This window comes from Epinephelus fuscoguttatus, linkage group LG3, assembly GCF_011397635.1.
Source record: "Epinephelus fuscoguttatus linkage group LG3, E.fuscoguttatus.final_Chr_v1".
NCBI classification, from domain to species: Eukaryota; Metazoa; Chordata; class Actinopteri; order Perciformes; family Serranidae; genus Epinephelus; species Epinephelus fuscoguttatus.
Window position 1 is genome coordinate 19,406,553 of NC_064754.1, and position 22,792 is coordinate 19,429,344.

Below are 22,792 nucleotides of genomic sequence, written 5' to 3' on the forward strand. Positions count from 1 at the left end.
TTCACATTTCCTTAATCTTCCCAGAGAATTAAGAAAGATTAAATACACTAAATAATCTTAAGAATAGGACTCAAACAGTAAGCACAAGCTCTCCACGACGGTCGGCTTTGACCCATGACAGATGTTTTTGTTGAAGTGGATGGCCTTAATTACTGTTGATGTAACATTAGAGGCTCTGGTGCACAGCTCTCTGTCTGTTTCTTCTGTGTAGTCTGATACTTCCGGAAGTGGGTAGACTTTTTCTTTCAAGGGGACAATAAAACAAAGCACATGGCACTGGCATCACAGAGCCAAGATTGAGACACTGACAGTGGGCTTTGAGAGCTGGGACCGAGTAGCATCTAAATAGCTCCCGCAAAGAACTTGAGAACCCGATCTGTTTTTGTTGGGCTCTGTAGTATAACATCCCCGTTTCATCTGCTCATTAAAATACCCAGGACTAGATGAAGTGGAAACCGGTGATGCTTGCTCAAGTCCGGTACAGTCTGTCCTTTAAAATTATACCCTCAAAATCAAAGCACGTTAAAGCTAAAGGGGTTGGTGAATTAAAACAGAAACACAACTGAATTAACTTCAATTCATGGACCATGACTGTTCATATTCTAGAGATAAAAAGAAGAACAGATTGTCATAGGACAGACTCTGAGGACGCTCTTTAAAAGCATAATTTTCAGATCCCTTTATTAAACATCTTCAAAGCATTTACCTCCATCCATCACCCTTCTGTGTCTCAACACCATCACCGGCGTCACTGCAGATGATTGCCAAGTAAACACTGAGCTATTTCAAGCAGCTCTGTTATTTTATTTGATTCCACTGCTGCTCATGGTTTGGGCTTTGCACACTCCCTTGCCGGCAACTTCAAAGGCGGCTCCCTTGTAGGTTGCAACACACTGGGCGTCCGTGCGTAGGTCTGGCTGGATCTGCTCCCATACCTTCTTTTTAGGGTTCAGCTCTTTGTCTGGTTCACCTGCAATCAGCAAGTCAGTTTGATGCATTAGAACCTCCTCTGTTCTCTGCTCATCAATCACACATGCAGGATTTATGGATCCAGGGTTGTTGTTTTATGATTTTTTTATGATATGTCATGTCCTTGCATAACCTCCTGAAACGCTGTTTTGATATATCCATGCTAAGGCACTTTGATAGATTTAACTTTCCTTCATGGGTCTTTCATAGCGTACGCTGATATGATCTGTGTTAGAGCTGAAGCCAATACAAATTGTGAGCAAATGACCATGATTCATCAGGCCAATCCTAATTTTATTTCTCCCACATGAATTGTGAATAGTTTGACTTTCTATCATGTTCTGTTAACAGCGTCAGATTTTTTAAAACTGCCATTTGTTCTTAGCCGTAATTCAAAACATCTAAACCGAGGTTCTCAGAATCAAAATGTGCATCCAGGGAAAACAATTAAGTGAGGTTCTCATTTCACGATGCCTTTGTTTTTTTGATGTTGCCCAGCATTTGTGAGGAATCATGGCCGGTGCTTGCTGGCTTCTGTCTGGTGTCAACTTTTTCCTCCCTACAGCAACCATCTCAGGGTACGAGGACACAAATGTGTTTCATTTCCCAACGCTGCCATTTCTGCCACTTTTACGACTCAAGAGTGGCAACAATCAATTTTGATCAGAAGCGTGAAAGAGGTCTTGATGAGCAACTTGAGCACATTCTTAAGTTCAAGCAGAAGTACTGGGCCCCATTAGTAGGGGAAATGTGGGCAATTACAACCATGTACTCACACCAGCAGAGGATTGGCTGTAATTGAATCTGTACTATGTGGTGCTTTGGTGGGAAAAAGGAGGCAAAATGGGGGGGGGGACTTTCACCTCTTATTTTCTTTTGTATTTACAAAACAGCATGTGTTTTTACTGTTGTGCTTTAAACAAACAAGAAGTCAAACAAACATCAACCAGTCCCGTCTTTGCGCTATCCTCCACGCCTTCTTTTCTCTGGTGAACCACATTGTCAGAGGATGGTTTGAATCGGACTCTTTTTAACGAAGTATCCATAAAGATGATCTGGCCGAAGAGATCCCTCATGAATCAAACTGCTTTCAGAGTTGCTGGGACATGTGTACTGCAGGGATGAAAGCCTCGTCTGATGCAGCTGGGCTGTGGGTACTTGGACCACACATCCACCTTCATCATATCCTCCTTTTAATTTTTTTTCATAGGGAACTCCCATTTTGATTATCGTCTTCAAAAGTTTATGAGAATAACAAGACCAATCCTCTTCTCACCGCCAATACTCAGGTTTTAGAACCAGAGACGCAAATCACAACCACACTGGCCTGTTGGTAGCGGTCTTTGATTTCAGGCCACATTCATTAAAGCTTGTGTTTGGACTACTTCACAGGAGGGACTCTGACTCTTATACGGTCTAGTTAATGTATAAATTAATAGGGAATAGGGTTCACATGTATTTTCCAAACTCATTCACATTGGTTGAACTAAGCAAGACAGTCAGGACACTTATCTTCCCAACTAAAGAGTACACTGCATTCCTAGCAATGAGCGTTGATTAGTCTGTCAAATCAGCAGTCACAGGCCATTTAACCACCACCAAACACAACCGAGGAGTCCTCTAATGAGAGCTTTCAGTGGGGTCTGAGAACGCATCATGATTGCTGTTGTTTCTGGCAGCGAGAAGGCTGAACGGCACCCTTCATTTCCTAAAGTCGGAGGCATTTTGTGGACACTATGCTGGGAAATTCTTTCAGTGGGCTTAATGTAATGGCAATCATTCTGGGGAAGCATCCCCAGTGTCTGTCTGGTTGGATGTGACTGTAATATTTAAACCTTATGCTGATGATCAATCTGTTTTTGAGGGTACAGTGATCGAGTGATTATACCTGGGAAGCCCTGGAAAGTAATTCTGTCTCCTGGCACTGCTCCACTCGGAGGGTCGAGGATTTCGACCTTGTCTGGTGAGCTGGCACACATGACCATAGCCTGGGACACCACTCCTCTCATCTTGGCAGGCTTCAGGTTACACAGCAGGACTGCCATGCGGTTTTGCATCTGCGCAGGGGACAGAAGATTAAATACATTTTTTACAGCCCATTTGCTCTCGACAACAGAGAAGAACAAGGATCATAGCTTTGTGGTTGTATCCCTCCAACAATGAGTCAAGTTACGGCTTACATCCATGTTCAGACTCATATGTAGCAATGACGGTAGACAATTCTTCAAATGTAGATGTTGCTGCAAAGATGCTTCAGATTCTAAAATGTGAAGTTGGCCTTTGACCTTATGGATATAAAATGTCATCACTTCATAATCTATTTCTATTAGACATGTTTGAAAGTTTGTCAGAATTTGCTGATGAATTCTTGAGGCAACAGTGACTTTGACCTTTGACGAGAGCTGCAATAGTGAGTTGATCAAAATAAAGAAAACTACTTTCGATTAATCATTTCAGTCATTTTCTAAGCTAAAATGTCAAACATTTGCTGGTTACAGCTTCTTAAATGTGAGAATTTGCTGCTTTTCCTTGTCATTTATGAAAGAAAATCAAGAGCCTTTGAGTTTTGGACTGCTGGTTGGACAAAAGAAGCAATATGAAGACGTCATTTTGGGCTCTAAGAGATTGTGATGAGCGTTTTTCACCTTTTCTGACAGGTTAAAGACTAAACAATTAATCATGAAAGTAACTGGCACATTAATCAGTAATGAAAATAATTTGTTTCAGTCCTACCTTTGATCACCAAATTCTAACTAGTTCATCCTTAATTCTAAGTGGAGGTTTGTGCCAACTTTGAGGATATTCTCTCAAGCCGTTCTTGAGATATCACGTTCACAAGAATGGGACAGACAAACAATCCAAACACAATCCCTCCGGCAATGGCTGTTGCCAGTGCGGAGGCATAAAAAGTAATTATACCCAATATACTTAAGTTGAGAAAATACACCTCCAACTGATGTGGTCTGAGAATTTCATAATCCAACACAAACAATAATTCCAATTCCAATTTCTTAATTTAAAATGACTCTGTCCGAGGTTTATGGTTTGTTTGCTTCATTTCTTTAACCAAAGGGAGCAAACAAAAACTTTAAACTTGAGCCTGGAGAGTCCTGCGGCTTACCAAAATTTAAAAGACGACCAGAGGCAGTTTCTGCCAAAAGCTGAGAAAGAGAGAAAATCCAGCATTCTATGAGATGATGTATAACAGATTTCTGAAAATCATTATACCTTTTTTTCGCGGGGCATTCTTTAAGAAATTGCTACATAAATCTAAAATTACGCACGTTGCTTTGACAGGGTTTTGGTCCATTTTTCATCTCAAGTCTGGGATAATATGCTGATGTTCTGTAACAGTATTTACTAAGTAAGTGTTTGACTTGAGCAATATTTTATATGCACTGTGGACACAAGATCATTTTCTGAATACAGTGTCTCAAACTCATATTGAACTTGTATAACAACCTATTATTTATCCTACAATAACAGACACTCAGGAGTGCTGCCATAAAACCCACAATGCATTTCCTCAGATGTTTCATCACTCCTGCTTGCGTGAAAGAAAATAGATGACAGCTCATACAAATGAGACAATTGACAAAACGTTAAGTAATATTTGACTGTGAGTAATAGACCGATGGAGATGAACAAAAGGCAGCAGTGGTTTGGCATTTCTAACTGCAGTTCAGTCTGAGACGACGCAAGACTGTGCCACAAAATGCCATTTCTGCAACAGTGTCAACAGGTTTAAGAAGCTAATGTCTATGTTTGTCTGTGTGCTGTAAAAACCGTTCCACTTCAAAGTATGGTTCCCAAAGTATAATAACTTTTTTTTTTTTTTTTTAGCAATGTTGGACAGGCTTTGTTGCACATGATTTCAGCAAGCATATGGTTCCATTTAAATGACATGCACTCTCTTCATACAGTATAATGCAGAGGTGTAATGCACAAAGGCTCCCTGGTCTAGAATATTAAGAGAATAAATACTGACGACCATAAAAATAAACAGTGCACAAATTAGTTTGCTCCAAACCATAAATGTAACGCAAAATAAACACCAAATATTCAACAAAGATCCTGAATCATCGAGGTGAAATGTTGAGTTTCTAAGCAGAACTATCACAAGAGTTTACCTAAACACTCAATATAAATGGACTAATAAATCCTCATTATGACTTTAATGACCTAATAATATAGACACACAGTACTGCTTGTGTGTCTGCTGAAAATCACTCTCAAACAGAGTCTCTGCAGGGATGCATTACGCTAATATGAAAATCTAATTTGTAGTATAGTCTACATTTTCCTCACTCATGAGCAGACGCTGTTGTTAGCTGGCATTCAAAGACCTTTTTTACTCTCACCAAATAAACAAACTAAATCGGTAAATGTGTGTAAATCTCTACGTAAAATCTGGATTGTTTTGAGGTGGCCAATTCATCATATGACAAAGCTCTCAGACTCAACTTTTGTTTACGGTCGGGTAAAGACAAAATAAATATGTGCTAATAATTTGTCAGACCACAGAAAAATGTGTTGTTTACCAGCCAACTTTGAATGACTGAAATAAATTGCTAAATATATAAAAAAGGTTTCAAAGTTATGAAAAATAAGCAGTATGCTCGGGTCTGAGACGCTGGAGGTGTGTCTGCTGAGGGTGCTGGGATGAAGAATGAGCCACTGTGAAGCGAAGGACTCCTGCTAGCAGTAGCTGCATGGGCTGCTGTGTCTCAGAAGACAGAGCAGGTCATCCACTAATCAGAAGATCAGCGGTTTGATCCCCAGCTGACACAAATGGGGTGAACCAAACAACACTGATGGTTTGCCTCTGATGTCGCTTTTTTTTATAGTTGGTGATGAGTTATGTTAAGGATGGCTGCATTTACACAGTGGAATTTAGTCTTTTCACACGTTTTAAACAAGTATTTTCTAATTTTAATTGAATCACGTGTTATGCTAGAAATGTCTTCATCCCACTTTGCAAATTGCACTGAATTGCTAATTTAATAGGGCTTTTTTTGTGTCAGCTAGTTGTATATAATAACCGAGCAACTGAGTGTACATGAATTGTACTGTACCTGGTCCAAAGGTATGTGCTTGACCAGCCCACTGACCACTGTCCTTGGAGAAGCCTCTCCCACATCAACCTGCTCCACATACAGACTGTCGGCATCTGGGTGCTTCTCGGCTGAGATTATACATCCAACACGCATGTCCAGACGAGACACATCCACCTTGGCATCTTCTTGGCTGGGGGCTGCCTGCTTCTTCTCGGCTTTCTCTGGCAAGAAAAAAAAAAAAAAAAAAAAAGGCAAACAGTGTTACTACACACTTCAATTTAGTATTTCTTTGCAATTATTTAGAGCTATTTCAATGCATGTATGGTATAACCATGTGGTTGGGTGTTGAAAGTTTGGCACTCTCACCACAGAAAGTCAGACAGTAGCTATCCGTCACGTGTTACGGGAAGGTTTGTAGAAGAGCGGCATCTGTGAGAGTTTTCATGCTATTATTTCTAAATGTGCATGATATTTTTCAGAAATGTTTGTTTAAAAGCACTGAGTGTATTTCAGCCAACTGGTAACGTTCCAAGGGAAATTATAAAAAACAAATCATAGTTGAAACAATACTGGGCATCTGTCTGGAATCTGATTTAATTTCCTCCCATAACTGAAAACAAAGCCCACCAATGACAGGCCTCGGGGGTTGCATGCAGGGGCATGCGTTTCAAGTGATCCGTAAGTGAACAAAAAATTAAAGAAAAAGACAATTACTTTTTCACCTCTTCCCAGAAATGTGGGGTACATACCTCATCAAAATGACAATACCAGTACCCACTTTTGGCTGAGTCCTGCATGATCCAATGACATAGCAGAATAGCAGATGCTTCCTCCTGGGAGACAAAGTACCTTTCACTGGCCTGCTTTGCTTACAAATTCATTCCAGTGGGTTGCAGTGTTTAAATGATCACACAGTCTTTAATCATTCATGTAAGCCCACACCCGTTGTGGTGAATATGAATACCTCTGCCTTTGATATTCAACATTTCTCCCCGGTGTAATCAATGCTCTGTTCTCATGACAGCACAGCAACGTAACATAACCGGCACGACACTAAGGTCACACACAGGTTTGTAGACTAACAAGTGATGACTGTTTGGATGAGGTGAGAACGCAGCTACATAAATGCCTGAAGTAACAAAGCATTTAACATGTGCAACACCTTATAAAGAGGAGGACGGCTCCCTAACATATGTGTTTAAGAAATACCAGACACAAGAATGAATGTCAGTGTCTTAAAAGGGACCTTATATAGTCATTTTCAGTTCATACTTGTGTTTTGGGTTTCTACTAGAACATATTCACATGCTTTAATGTCCAGAAAGCTCTTTATTTTAATCATGCTGCCTGAACTAGCACACCTGTATTCACCCTCTGTTTTAGGGCCTGTCTTTTTAAGCCCCCCTTCCGAAAAAGCCCAGTCTGCTCTGATGGCTCAGCATTTCTGGGTCTTCTGTATCTCGACGTCGCGGCATCATTATTGCACTTTCTACCATGGAAAGTCACCAATAAAAGCTTCTAAACCAAAAATGTTCACAATCGTACATGTTCCAGAAGGAATATGATTGGAAATCGGACAGAAATGAACAACATAGTGTGTGATAATACACTGCTATACGGCATTCAATAGTGAAAAGAGACGCGAAGAGCGTCACATGTAACTCAACAGTGTCGACCTCTAGTGTGACATGAATCACATGCATCAGCAGCACTTTCTAAACATTAAAAATGACCTAACATGGCAAAAACGATCATTTGCCATCTCTGTTTTGTGGCGGTAGATCTTGTCCTCTGCTCAGAGGGTAAAGAGCTCCCAGATCTCATGGTTTTCCCAATTTGCGGACATTTACAACTACCGTTCATCTTTTTTTGAGTTAGCCGCTAACTGCTGCCAGACACTTTTTAAATCTTCTGCCTTGGGTTGCACGCATGACATTTGTCAAAGTGTCACACCCATGCAGCCCATGATCTCATCCTGCCCAGGTGTCCAGTTTATACAGTCACTGATTCAGTGCTGTTATTACCTCCCGTGGTGGATTAAAGGCAAGACAAGTCTGTCCCCCCATTCCATGATTGTATGTTATATACAGAACAGCGAGGTGGCATAACAAGGAGCAATATTCCCGCCCTGAACAGGCAGTGTAAAAGGGGCTTGAGATTACATGTTTCCCCAACATTAGCATGTAGCTACATGTAGTATATTAAGAAATCTGCCACAAGTTGTCATCAGCTGGTCTCCAAAGTAATAAAAATGTTGGAAACATATTCAGAACCATGTGAAGCCTGAGGTTTTTCTTCACAGGGATTACTTTTACATACGTTTACGTCATTATTTGAAAATTTGGCCACGTTTAATATGAACATCTGACATAGTAACATTAAATACATAAATGGCAGAAAAAAGGAAAACATAATAGGTCCCCTTTAAAGCTTGTTTCTTTCTCTTTCTGAATCACAACCTCGTAAACACATCCACTGCTAATTATTTCCTGTTTATGCTTGACAGTTTTTCTTATTATTCCAGACAGCTTATTGTTGAAACAGAACAGAAGTATTTAAGTGATTTACTGAAAATTAATTGAAAGTCTGTGGCAAGGATTTCTTGTTTTGTATTATAAGCCTATTATAAATGTGAAAGTTTAGCGCCGTTATATTTGACACATAGGGATACTTTAGTTTTATGATGGGGTCCAAGAATGACGCACACCCATAAAACATTCAATCATTCTCAAATTGGATGCAATTATTGGTGACATTAGACAAGAACGCCTCGTCACAAATGTAGCATATAACTCATAAAACTCTCAAAACACAAATAAAGCTGCACTAAACGTCTTCCTATCGAGGCCCGGAAATCTTGGATCCATTAAAAGGCCGATATTGCTGCCTTACATCCATTATCACCTGATATTAGAAATCTAAGTGGAAAAACATGCTTAGAGAAGATCAATTGACTTCTGGAGACCAGAGTGCCACATCTGTCCAACTGTTGATGGAAAGACAGGATCTTAAGCAAGACCTTAAGTTTCAAAAAAATAATAATAATGTTGATGAAGGCCGAATATATATTGCAGTTGTGACAGGTCACTTTTATAGCTTCAATAAGGTCCTTCCTGCTGACAAACTGAAAATGAAATACATGACACAAATGTTGCTATATCAAATATCTGAAGAGGTTTCATTTTCTTTTATTGGATGGGAAAACTTCAAAGGATTCATAATAAAAACCTTGCGAGATGCCATACTTTTCTCTACAGCTGTTACCTTTTTTCTCTGGCTTCTTCTTTTTACCCTCATCCGTGGGACGAGGGCTTTGGACAGCAGCAGCAGGGGAGGCAGAGGGTGCTGGTCCAGAGGGTTTGGGAGCTGTGGGCTTCAAAACACACTCGATGCCGTTGTCACCCGATGGCATGGCCACGTCTAGCACTACAGGAGAGAACACAGGCAAAACATCAGGAGAGTGGATCATAGCTGCTATCTATAACACTTTAAGATGCTCTCCAGTGAAAAAAAACTTCTTTAACCTTGTTTAAATGTTTATGTGGTGTTTTTTTATATGCTACAAGACATATGAGTAAAATAAGTATTCAACGCCATTCCTGAGTATTTCGGCCTTGGAACTGCAGTACACCAATGATGGTCTCAAAAACATAGATTCAGACAGTCAGGGTTTCACACGTCGCCAGCCTATGGAACAAATCCCCTCAACTTGCGAGGTGGTGCTTTCCACAACACTATAGGAAAACGAACAGAAGCCAAGTGTAGCCTCTTGGAATGGGCATTAAAGTAACTTCTATGCTGGAATACTTGCATTACATTTTTATAGAGCAGTGGTTTTCAAACTTTTTGTTCGTCTTTCAGTTGCTCCGTACAATAAAGCAATCCATTGTCCCTCTCACAGATTTCTCCTATTGAATGTTATCATCCCTCACACTGGCTGCCAATCAGGGCTTTTGATGTGTCACACACTTCTAATTCACATGCGCTAACAGCAGCAAATAGGTTCCCCGTGAAGAGTTTTTTAAATTAAATTCAGTGAGATTACATTTTTTAGCTAGAGTTTGCCTGTTAATTAGGGAATGGGTGCACAGAAAAAACTGATACAGTCAATTAAAAATTAATTCATAACTTTCTGTATAGGCCAATTTGAATATTGCCATAATGTGTGGTTATCACAAAATCCCACAGCAACACCTAGATTGACATCACTGCACACCGTGCTGCAGCATACCATTTGAGAACCGTTGCTCCAGAGCACTCGATAAGGCAGTACGATGAATAGGATTCTGAACCCTTTAGGTAGAAGGCCCTCTCAATTAGGAGTGGTGATACAATGATAAGTATATTATATTGATGTACTATCTTTGTGTTGTGTTTTTGTACTGTATTATGTTGTGTTTGTGTGGTGTTTGTATTTTGTCTTAGTAGGGTAATTAAAATGGTAAAAAAAAAAAACCATGGAGTTCTCACAAAAAAAATTGTAAGAATAGAAATTTGGCCTATTAAATTATAAATTCAAACTTAACAGAAGAAAAATCAGCCAACTTTCTGCCACTGCCATTACATATGTTCGACACTGAAGGACCGTCTCTGGAGCAGCTAACTTCCCACACCAAGCTGTTTAACAGCTGACAGCTGCTGCTGTTCCAACAAACTCACACTCCTGCAGCAGTAGCCTCATGATAAACAGAGAGACAGAGTGACAGCAGGTCAAGGAGGCGCTGAGCGAAGCAATACACTGCACATGGCTCTACAGTGAAATACGATTTTTGAAATAGTAAAAAATATATATACAAGTCGTCTTCTCAAGTGAGAGGTTTAGCAGCGAATACTGATGTCTATATTGAATACTCATGCCCATTCCTAGTAGCTACGATTCATAATTTGCAAGTTGAATGTCACCTTCACTTCAACTTGTCAGAGCTGGAGATCTGGAACAAGGCTCATCTAACATTAGCAACACATTACTAGCTGTTTTATAATGTAGTCAAACTGAAGGTTAGTGTTATCTGTAACTGTTTACAAGCAAAGGTTTGTGTGTTTGATGAGCACACTTGAAGGTGAGCAGGTATGCTCAGGCTGCAGAAAAGCCTCTGAGGGCAGAGCTAATTTGCATATTAATAAATCAACAAACACTAAAAAGCAAAGTTGTAGAGTTACATCTAACCCATTTTAAGGCATGAAGGGATGTTTTCCATAGAAATAAAAAACTAAATATGTTATTGTGACAAACAGAAATGAGTTTTTAGGGATTGAATCAATGCCTGAAGAGGAACTTGAAGTATCTCACGCAGTTTTCAAAACGTCAGGTAAAAGTAGGACACGACATGAACATAGCAGCACCGATGTGAAAGAGATCATTTACACTACAAATCCACAAGGTACACTACTTTGCAGTTGCCCCTTTTCATGCAGAGAGCTGGTTGCATCAACACAGTACAATGAAATGATACAGAGGCAGCTTTATTTACACACCCAGTGGGAGGACTGCTCTCCTGATGCAAACAGTTTGGATGGGAAAATGACACAGTGTCCCAGTTGATGGAAACAGGGAAATGGAGCCATAAAGCAGGGAACAATGTCCTACAATAACTCTCCAGAAAAAAATAACCCCTCATTTGAGGCGCCTGATGTTTGAGTTCCAACAAAATCGAGTGCCTGTGTCTGACAAACATCGGTCTGCAGGCACACCACCATCGCCATAATGCTTCTAATTACCTTAATTCTATGTTAGGACCTGAGATCGGGACCTTTCCGGTTTACCTTGGAATTAAGGGCAACAACCTCTTAAACGCTTGACTTTCCCCTTAAATTTGCTCTTAAGGTTTCTGACCTTGAGAACCAAGTTTTTACACACAACAATATCACATACTGTGTTGTACTCACAGTGAGTTATATAGTTGCACTGTTACCTCAAATGAAATGATTTCAGATGCATTGTGCATTATTCTATGCACATTGCATGCATGTATCTCCAGGAACATGTCGGCTAGAATTTTAAATCAAAGCTGCACTAATTAATACTGTTACTGATTTAGCGAGTCATTGCTGTGTTTCCAGCAATTTTTTACAGATCCGTTGTTGTTTTTAATGCATCTTTTTTACTAGCCACTCTGACTAACTGCAGACCACTGTTCTAGACCAACAAACAATAAAATCAGTTGTGATTTAGCAAGGCATTGCTGTTCATCAAACCACTTTTTAAGCCCTCAAACATACGTAATTTTTAGAGAACCATGCTATGCCATGGCTATGTTTGCAATGGCTTTTTAACTCCAAAACGTCTGTTTTTCATCCACCTGTCACTGGGTTTCCTGGAGCTTTGCACCCCCCAGACATGGATGTTTCTTTAGGGGCCCATGCCTATTTTCCCAGCGGCTTTTAAGCCCCCAAATGTGGGTGTTTTTAAGCAACCTGTGCTGTTCTACCTGTTGGAATAGTGGCACGAAAAGCAGTTGTTTTTACCGAGATATCTCTGCTTTTCCAGCGGGGATTGTCCCCCGAAAACATTATCTTTTCCTAACCATAACCAAGTGGTTTTTATGCCTTAACCTAACCACGTGTTAACCAGTTTAAACACATTTGCCACATAATAACATGCAAATGTAATGTGTCAGTGGTTTGCAGAAGCAAAAGATGCCAACATTTGTTTCTGGAGACTGGGTTGAAGCCATGGAGAATTATCACCCACCAGTATCAGTCCAGTTGTCCGACCCTGACATAGCGACAGGCTGGTAAACACAATGGAGCATTTGGCAGCCAAAGAGCCAGATATTTTAACCAGGAATTGGTGGAAACCAATACTTGACAGTTTGTTATGTGGACAGAAAGACAATACCCAATGAGGGCCTATGTTGCTCCCTGTATGCTGAATGTGTAAATAGACAACTATTTGTTATAAAAACTTGATGAGGTGACAATATGACAACCAAAGTGAACTTGTCTTCAACTCATTTTCAACTTTGAAATAGCATTGAAGCAAATATGACATCGAGCTTCAGTCGCTGCAGTTTTTAATTCCTTGGCTGCAGAAATGTTGTTTTTCTCAAGGCACTATTATATTGGTATTCAATAGTTTGTTCTTCTCATCTCAATAACAAAGCCGACTGAAATTCCTTTCAAAATGGCTCATATTCATCCATGTTTTCATTAAGCTATTTTATGCCACCTTAAAGCCATTGAAAAGAAACCCCCAAAAATAAACATCACAATTAGATACAATATGTGGAAAAACAGTCTCGGGTGTATTGGAAGGCATTCCTTCTACGTTCCAACACCAACATATTGAGTCTTTCTGAATAAGGTTAAGTTGCTTATTTCTTCCAGTCCCCTTTTATTCCTGGAGCGTCTTTCTGGAAAACATTAAATGTGTGTTAATGATCGGAGCTGTTTGCCCTTGAATGTCAACGTATGTCAGACACACAATAGCTGACAGACATGTTGTCCCCATCACTCTGATGGAGATTCTTGAAGCGCTATGGCTGCTTATAATAAAACCCCCTCAAAAAAAAAGAAAAAGAAAAAGATTTGGTTATAATGGGCTGAGGCGAGAATGCACAAGATGTTATCATTGATAGTACAAACCAAACAGTGCTATAATGAGCAACAACTGACATCAAATGTTCCTATGCGAGGCATGAACAACCGCTTCTATAACTCGATACAAAAGATAACATCAAGGTCTTTTTAAAGACAAACAAACATTTGATATGCGATTGAAGTCTTTGCTGGGAACCAAACTCAACATACCTCCTCTCTTCTTCTCTTTTTCCAGCAGCTGTTTTTTTAGTTCCTCAATGTCATTCTTCAGTTTGGCATTCTCCACCATCAGCTTCTTTTCTTCTCTGACGCTGGCCTGGAGGACTGAGAGGCAAATTCTTGTTAGCTCTCAGCAATGGAATGAAATTTCACTATCCCACAGGACATTTTAAGAACCGCTGAACTAGTACAAATACAATATCGAATAATATATGATGAATATTAAAATCCATAGTGTGCCTCTTCTGGAGTTAAAGAAGCCATGAACTCTAGTTTTTGGATTTAAAAACAGTCCCAAGGAGTCTTGAATTACAGTAAAACACTATCTTTGTACCCTCTTGTAATTATTCATATGTCTTACATTGTGCAGGTGATACAGTTGAAATATGTTATTATAGAAGATACTGGAGATTAATTTAGGCCATTTACACAACTGCAACAGAAACAGAAACTTCTGCTTAATCAAGTTAAAATAAGACACAACTCTATCAAATTTTGGAGTGCTTCAATTGTTGTTTTTGTTTTTTTACTACTAAAATGGTGGAGAAAATTAAAAGAAGGTGGCAAGTGTCAGACACAAATGAGGCCAGTGTTCTCAGCACAGTCGTTGACCACTGCTTCAAAGCAGGCTGCCCCCTAATAGTCGACCAAATGTTAGTCAACCAGAAAGGCCATTAGTCGGCAACATTTCATTGGTCGCTTAGTCACAGAAAAAACAGCAACCAAATAAAAAAACGGGAAACTCTTTTTGGAGCTGCGTCTTGTCAAAATAAATTAAAACCTTTATGACTGGACCATGTGGGAATTAAATTCGAAAGGACAGACCCAGGAAGTGGCCACGCTCAGCAGTCAAACAGGAGTCACGTTAATCTCCAGGGCTGGTACCTGTGGTTATTCCACAGGCTAGTTAATAACATGTCGGGCAGGAAATCCAAAGTGTGGGATCATTTTGAGAAGGTGAAGGACTAACCCAAGGTGATATATAAACTCATCATCATTGGTCGACTACAAACATGACGTATCATCTGAAATACGGAAGTAGCTACATGCCCATTAGCCACTTAGCACAATCGTTACCACTTTGCCGACAGCATCATTAACAGGCGGCTCGCTCAGTGTGTGACGTGCACTTGTAGATAAAATATAGGCCTATATTAATGAAGGTTCATTAGTACGGTTTTGTATTTCTCTGTAATGTAGCACAGTGTTAACAATGTTACTGATACTATTCTTTCTCACACCTTCAACTCAAACCATTGTGTTGCCCCACCCAAAATATATCATTTAATAATTAAATTAATATCGTAAACACATGGGTGATGAGTAAATGACGACAATTGATGGACTAGGAAAATTCTTAATTGGAGGCAGGCCTTACTTCAAGCATTAAATTGGCAGTCTGAAGAGGGACAGGAACAGCTGAAATGAACTGCAGAAGGATTTCCGCATTCCCAGTTTTAAATAAATTCCAGAAACACTGCTTGCAATAGTCCACCTTCCACCTTCTCTTTCTCACACACACAGCGGAAAGTCCTACTTAAGTTAGTTCAGGTGTGGGTGTCTGATTAGCCTATGTGAAAATAATTGATTACTATGACATCCCCCACCGCTAATTATCACTAAAGCTTCGAATCCCCTAAAACGGTATTTGGGACAACTCATTCAATAACAATAACCACATGTATGCAACACTTTTGTATTTTTAAATTAATTCATTTAAGTCAATGGCAATATGAATTCTAAGCTTTACGTGTATGGGATACATTTGGCTGATTTGGCACCCTTTATTATGAGTCAAGCTTAAAGACATCATGGGAAATTATTTTCAGAATGACAATTCTTGTAAATCCAAGTACACTTTCACATAACTGAGGCCTCGGGTTTCATAAAACTGCTAGTAGTCCAACAGGGATTTCACTCCTAAAAATATGAGACTGTGAATCATGTATGTAAGCAGCTCTTCAGCCAAAAAATTTGTCACACCTACAGCCAATACAGAAATACATTATGTACTACACCTAAACACAGCACAAGGGCTTCTTGCATAGAAATGTGGCCTAACTAAACAAATCTGTACTACAGTGTACTATAAACCTTAATACACATTTTGTAAGACTGTGACATAATGAACTGGCACGTTTCAGCTGACAGAATGTTCTGTACACAAACGTTTTACTGTCTGGGTGTGTGTGTGTGTGTATTTGTCTCTTACTGGCTTTCTCCTTCAGCAGCTGGACTTGTTGTTTCAGGTACTCGATGAGCTGGTCAGCTTCGGCCGCTCGCTGCTCCAGCCTCAACAAAGGATTGTGCCCCGACATCTTGAACAAGGAGCGAGCTAAATACCTAGCAGACACCAGAAAACACTCTGTATTAGAAGTGTACAATATACTGAACCGATTACACTCCAATATCATGAAATAAATTTGCAAGGGCCAATTCTGCAAGATATTTCTTGTTTTATGGATGGATTATCTTTCCTTTTGTTTTACATAAAGTCAAAGGTTCATGCATCAAAGTCACAAACACAGTTAATACTTACAAAGTTATATCCTATTCTACGTTATGTTAAGTTTACTCAAGTGGCACTAGCAAAGTAAAAGGAGATGGTACTCTAAAGTTCTGTGCTGAACATCTACAAAGAGACATGTTTGGAGTTACAAGGTTTGCATTCCAGTACAACGCCACCACAAACTACAGCCTTCAGAATGACCACAGAGTTAAGTCAAGTCCTCTCTGACAGTCTCAACAAAAACCAAACATTTCAATCTCCACAAAGGTTGTATGTGTAGCAGGGCTGTTTTGTAGCACTGCACTACATTGTACAGGGATTTCCTATTTTGTAGAAACATGTCATAATATAATCTAGCGGGAGTGTTTTAACAGCTTCATTAGAAAACACTGTATATTCCTGAGGCAAAATCTAAAATCTGTAGATGTGATACAGTACTATCTGTAACAAATCTGACATGTTGTCCGTGTGCAGCCCCAGTAAGTAAACCATGTGCTAATGGGATTTTCATGACTTATATACTTTGGCTGGTTGCCCAAAGTGACAAAATCTGACCCTGTCCACAAGGCACGCTGAGAGATAATCAGAAGAACATGTGATGCTTTTCATTAAAATGAGACAATAAATCAGCAAATCTTGATTCCAAACTCATTAAATTTTATGTTTGCTGCAGCATTTCAGTGTATGAAAACCTCACAGCTGCCTTGACACGGTCAACTTGGACAAGTGAAATTCTTGGAAACTTTCCTATCTGTCTTTCATATTAACACATGGTAAGAAGTGACGAGTAAGAAGTGATATTCAGATAGTTTATCCTTTAAACCACCCTTAACATCAACATCATACGCATTCAGTTTTGGAGATTACATTCTAAAGGGATCAGTCACACTTGAGCCACTCAACCAAAACACAACTGGACACCAGTTTGGTTTTGGGGCAATGCTCCTTTATCTCGTTGAGCTTGGCAAATTAGTTCTTGAAGAAAGAGGAAAAGAAGGATTTTTACAAGGCTGAGGCATGGAGAAGAAAACTTCTTACACATATTACAGGGAGGCGCTGGAAAACAACAGCTGGCCCGAGATGAAAACAAAATGTTGGGGGATGAGGAAATTAGAAACACAAAAGAGCTGGAGTTGATAAAATCAAGGATCAAAGCATTGTTTTTTGAGAAACTAAATTGATTTAAACAGGACCAGTGGTGGAGTAATGACAAGAGCCACAAAAAGGCTGATCTCATTTGGATAACCCCTGAAAATGGGTCCTGGGGCCGAGGTATGGTCTGCAGCATAAAGACAATAAGGGGTCATTTCAGCTTGGGATTTCAAATGGAAATAACTTAATGTGTTAAATGTTAAAATGACGTGTGCTTTCAACAGCCGTCAGGATGCCTAATTTACCTTTCTTCGCTTTATGGAAATCAAAGTATCTTTGATTCATCTCCTGATTTGCAACTGTAAAAATTTAGCGGGTTAACTGTGGACAGCTGGTGCTCCACTGGAAAAGGCATCTGTCTTATCAATCTCCTAGAAATAGGCATGCCTGGTTTGTTTAGTCATAAAGTTTTTAACAGCCCGCGCTAACCTTTTGTCTACATTCATTTTCAAATTTAACTATCAAAGATAATACTGCATTGCTATACAGAGACTACGCAGGTGGTTTGAATCAAAACGGTCACAATTAACCACCGACTTTCTCGGGTATGGTGGTGGTGTGAGAGCAGACGCACCAGGATACAAGTGTTTCCTCTTTTCATGCTTCATTCCCACAGTAAAAATATGGTGTAGTGCGATACTTCCCTACCTGTCTGCCAGCCAGACCATTATAGATGAAAAGGCAGAGCAGTATGGCAGCACCACCTGAAGGCATTACAGGGACCTACACATTTAACTTAAAAGAAACTATGCGATGTGTTGTGTGTTCAGCACCATGCTTAGTCACTGCTTTTCAGGAGACATACGGTATGTGCTCTTCTATCTCATACTTACCCCTGGACTGGTTTTTTTTAGAATGCACATGCAAAATTAAATTTCCACATAACTTGGTGAAAAACAAAAACAACCACATAAATAATTGAGACACTCTGCAGTGTTTAACAATGTAGAGGTAAATATATCACTAATCTAACATGCTGGCAACTATTTACAAGCCACGTCAATATTATTATTTTATTAAATTGGTCGATAAATGACCTGAGTTTCACTACTGACAAGAATATAAACTAAAAATACCAATTATGATCTATATCTGTGTGAAAATCAGCTGACACTATGATTTGTCTTCATTATCTATTAATGTATCAGCTCTTTGAAAAAACACTGATTAAATTATTAGAGTATAAAATATCACAATAATGTCTAGTGGTATTTTCTATTTCCATATTTATTAATTGTTTAGAGGAGCAGTCCCTGCACAAATATATTAACATTATAAGAGTGCTGAAATGATTGAATTTGATCACTGGCAGCAAATTCACAAATTATTATTATTGTTTTAATATCAGTATGTTTGAGGTACTTATACACATTCCAACTAGGCAGCTTACAATATTATTAAAAATTTCTGTACTGACTTTAATATCATATTTAATATTATTTGCTCCTCAAATGTGAGGATTTACTTCATTTGTTCTGTCTTACACCACCAAATTAGGTTTTTTTTTGGAGTTGGAGTGCTTGCAACACAAAATACACAAGTATTATTTGCAAATATTGTGACATACTCTGCAGATTAATCGATAATGAAAACGATTTCCTGCAACCCAGTTAATAAGTTACCTGTAGCTAGATATTAAAAGAAAAACTAAAGCATTAACTCATTAAAAAAAAAAAAGTAATCGTATAACAATCTCCTTATTACACAATTTTTAAGTTAACTTAATCAGAAAATTATAATTTCCTGTGATTTGTAGACGGAACATTAGTTAACAGATAAATCAGTAAGCTATTAGCCGGTTGAGCTGACACAGAGCTGGTAGCTTCAACTGACACAAGGAAAATCAACTTGATCTTAAGCTAACATTAGCTCTCATGTAGCTAGCACTAGTTAGCTACTAGGCGGGCGGCTGATTAGACGTTATTGACGACTTAGCTAAAGCAGTAAAATGAAATCACAGCGGTTCTTTAAACTTACATAGACTCCCAGGCACGTTTCAGGAACAGGAGGGGGCTTCACAGCAGCTAGTCCTGCTAACGTTGCATCAGCTAACTGACAGACAGGCAGCTAGCAGCTAGCCGCAGAGAGGCTGAGTCAGGCCCCCGCGCTTAGATCTCCGCACCATCCGGATTGTAAGTAGGCCTTCAGATTTAGCTAGCCATGTGTTCTATAGATCTAACAGTGGCGTAAAATGTAAGGAGGCAGCGGATATTGCCTGTGTATAATTACTATAATAAATAAGTAACTCTTCAAAATAAACCCTAAAAATGAATAAAAATACAACTATGTTGAGATTTTGAAATAACGTCGGTTAACTTTAGTTTTCTAACCGTTGTTTTGATTTTATAAAGTACCCTCCGCGCACTACTTTGTCGGACAAAAATGACGTAGGTGGTCACGTTCACTCAGCTGTTCCCATCACATTGCAGAGGCAGGAAACGAATTCATTTAAAACATATATTGTCAATAATTTCAAATACCTTTTGTCGGCATGGCCATACAGCCTTTTCATTAAGCGTGAGTAGACACATTTTTTCGGATGTAATGCACATTACATTATTGTTTTCCTACCCAGGTAAATAAGGCAGTTATTTTCATAACTTAACGAAAGCTACATACACATTAGGTTTAACTGCAGTATATCAGTGTGCATTGTGTCTTTTGTTTCTGAAATTAATGCGCAACTACATGGTGTAAATGTATTGTACTTACAATGACAGTGTTGAGCTGTCACTTCCCCAATGAATGGTGTTTTCCTGAGCTAACGTTAACATAAACATTTACAAGGTTTATCAGTGGCTAAGGAGTTAAAATTAATTCATGTTTGTTGAACTGAGTGCTATTAATGAGCTGTTAATATTCCATACCATGCTGATGATCAGAATCCTCCTCTCAGTCATACTCATACAGTGTCCCATGTTCTTTATTGAAGGCTCCTTCCCATCATCAGTGCTTAAAGCCAGTGCCAAGATGAGGCCCCTCAAAGACGCCCAGCTGGGGGCCTTCACCTTTTTCGCTTCAGCTCTCCCTCATGATGTCTGTGGGAGCAATGGCCTCCCTCTCACCCCCAACTCTATCAAAATCCTGGGACGTTTCCAGATCCTCAAAACCGTCACTCACCCCAGACTCTGCCAGTATGTGGACATCTCCAGAGGGAAACATGGTATGACTTCCTGTCTTGCCCATAGAACAGGGTCTATTATCGTGTGTGCTCTCCTCCCGTTTGATCACATTTCGCCTGATTTCACTCTAAGTTAGTGACAGTCTGTCCTTGATGTGTACTCTTACTGAGCTTAAAACACACCTGGCACTTTATTATTATGGCAGTCAGGACTGAACCTGGTTATTTATTAACTTTCTAAGCTGGTGACAGTAGTCTTGTTTCATCCCATTGTTCTGTGTGAAGCATGTTTGCATTGATTTATGTGCAAGTCTTATGTAAAGCTTTGTATTTACGAGTGGTGAACACAATAACATTGTGTGGGACCACATTGCATTTTTGTTCAACACAATAACGCCACAAAATACAGCCTGTAAAGTTGCCATTTAAGTAAGCAAGGGTCAGCCCTGCAAAGTTCCTCAACATTCAGTAAATACTGCCCCACGAGTAGCACATTTTTGCCCCCTGGAACTATCATGCAGGGACTAAATGTAGCCCCACTGTAGTCGAAATGAAGGTTTAGGCAGCGACTACTAGCTCATCTGATAGAGCAGGAGCTCCATGTAGAAAGGCCATGTCTGTGCCGCAGGGGCTGCAAGCTCAATTCCAACCCACGGTCCTTTGCTGCATGTTTTCCACCTTTCTCTCTCCCCCTTTATGCTGCAGCTGTCCTATGGAATAAAAGCAAAATGCCCCAAAGATGAAGGTTTAGGTTCCTGGATTCCTCAAAAGGTTCTTTGTCCCCTGGGAAATTTACCGTGGCGGAATTGCCCCTACATAGTCTAATCCACTCCTCTCTGACACACTGTCAAAACAACTTTTGTTTTCGACTGCAGCACTGTTTATCTTAGAGATGTAAAAAAACTGAAACACATTTTAATTAAAAAATCCTGATTAATAAATGCATAGGAAGAGCATGCAGCTTTTTCTCTTAATCTGTTTTTTTTTTTTTTAGATTAGAACCAGATGTACGTGTTCACCTTGCTTTTTATTGCACAGGTGTAGCACTAATACATGCCACTAATACTTCTAAATAAACATCAATAAAAGTTTGTTAACTCAGTTGCATATCTTTATTTTGGTCTCTTCTTGCTCTACAGAACGGCTGATTGTTGTCGCTGAACACTATGAAAGCAGTTTAAGTGATTTCCAAAAACAGGGGAAAACAGTCAGGTGAGATTGTCATTAAAAATCCTCAATAACTATTTAGAAATATTTACAATATGTGTCACGAACCAAATTTGGTTTTTACATTCACTTTCACTGGTGAGCAGTTATTGTAAAACCTTTTACTGGTGCTAAATTATATTGTATATGATGGAAAATAGTATGCATTAACCTTGCCATCTACTGGCTGACAATAGGTTTGCATAATGTCTTTTCACTGACCCAGTCACCACTTGACTTGACACACTGTCGTGTTTTGTCCCAGCCCAGAGAAGGTGCTGCAGATCGCCTATGAGGTCCTTGAAGGTCTGGAGTTTATGAACAAACACGGTATGGTGCACAGAGCCCTCAGCGCACACAATGTGCTCATGGACTGCAAGGTAAAATTAAGCTGTTTTACGTATGTCTCTATTTTACTCGCTGAAAGTTTGTCTAATTAAAAGACTTGCTTAAATGTAAAGCTATCATTCTAAGATAGATTTCTTTTCTTTGTAGGGGAACGTCAAGCTGGCAAAGTTTGGCCTTTATCACATGACTGATCATGGGGCCGATGTAGATTTTCCCATTGGGTACGTCTTTTTCTCCTCATTCATCACAGTGAGAGGCCCATTAGTGCTTCTCTGGAACTCTTCAAGTGGTGGGACTCGAGCTCTGTGAGCTGTCTGTTTAGGGTCAAAGGTTCCCTTGTATCTGTTTGCTGTTAGTCAAATCATAAAAAGGCAAGTGACCATAACATTGATGCATAATGACCCATGCTTTTTCATAGAAACCAGCTTTTGGGGCATCAAAGTAGCTTCCTGGTTTGGGAACTGTAACAGATCGTCGGACTTTTATCCTAATCCAAAGGCCTTTGTGTTCTACCAAGTATCTCTGTGTAATATCCTTTTGCAGATTGAAAAGAGGAATGATGGCACATACCCATGACTTTCACTGAAACATCTGGAGGGAAAAGTAATAAATGTATCTGTCAAACAGCTATGCAGATTGTCCCTAGGGACAACTGAATACACATCACTTCAC

General features: G+C 39.5%; 2 protein-coding genes across 3 annotated transcripts in view; one reads left to right on the forward strand and one right to left on the reverse strand.

Moving 5' to 3' along the window:
- Positions 1-664: 664 nt before the first annotated feature.
- On the reverse strand, positions 665-19,562 carry LOC125885508 (aminoacyl tRNA synthase complex-interacting multifunctional protein 1-like). Of its 2 annotated transcripts, none has more exons than XM_049571084.1 (7): positions 19,423-19,562; positions 15,997-16,127; positions 13,776-13,889; positions 9,291-9,452; positions 6,045-6,241; positions 2,858-3,026; positions 665-970 (listed from the first exon to the last, which is right to left on the reverse strand). In XM_049571084.1, coding segments are annotated over exons 1-7 (942 nt in total). In that variant the 5' UTR covers positions 19,425-19,562; the 3' UTR covers positions 665-803. The 2 variants fall into 2 exon arrangements, with proteins under 2 accessions (XP_049427041.1, XP_049427039.1); XM_049571082.1 differs by having other exon boundaries at positions 6,045-6,247.
- A 182-nt stretch (positions 19,563-19,744) lies between these two features.
- The window catches only part of tbck (TBC1 domain containing kinase), a 71,226-nt gene continuing 68,178 nt past the window's right edge, over positions 19,745-22,792 (forward strand). Inside the window, exons 1-5 of the mRNA XM_049571081.1 lie at positions 19,745-19,962; positions 20,378-20,608; positions 21,706-21,778; positions 22,038-22,152; positions 22,268-22,341. Coding sequence (XP_049427038.1) covers positions 20,416-20,608; positions 21,706-21,778; positions 22,038-22,152; positions 22,268-22,341 — 455 coding nt within the window. The 5' untranslated portion in view covers positions 19,745-19,962; positions 20,378-20,415. The remainder of the gene's footprint in view (positions 19,963-20,377; positions 20,609-21,705; positions 21,779-22,037; positions 22,153-22,267; positions 22,342-22,792) is intronic.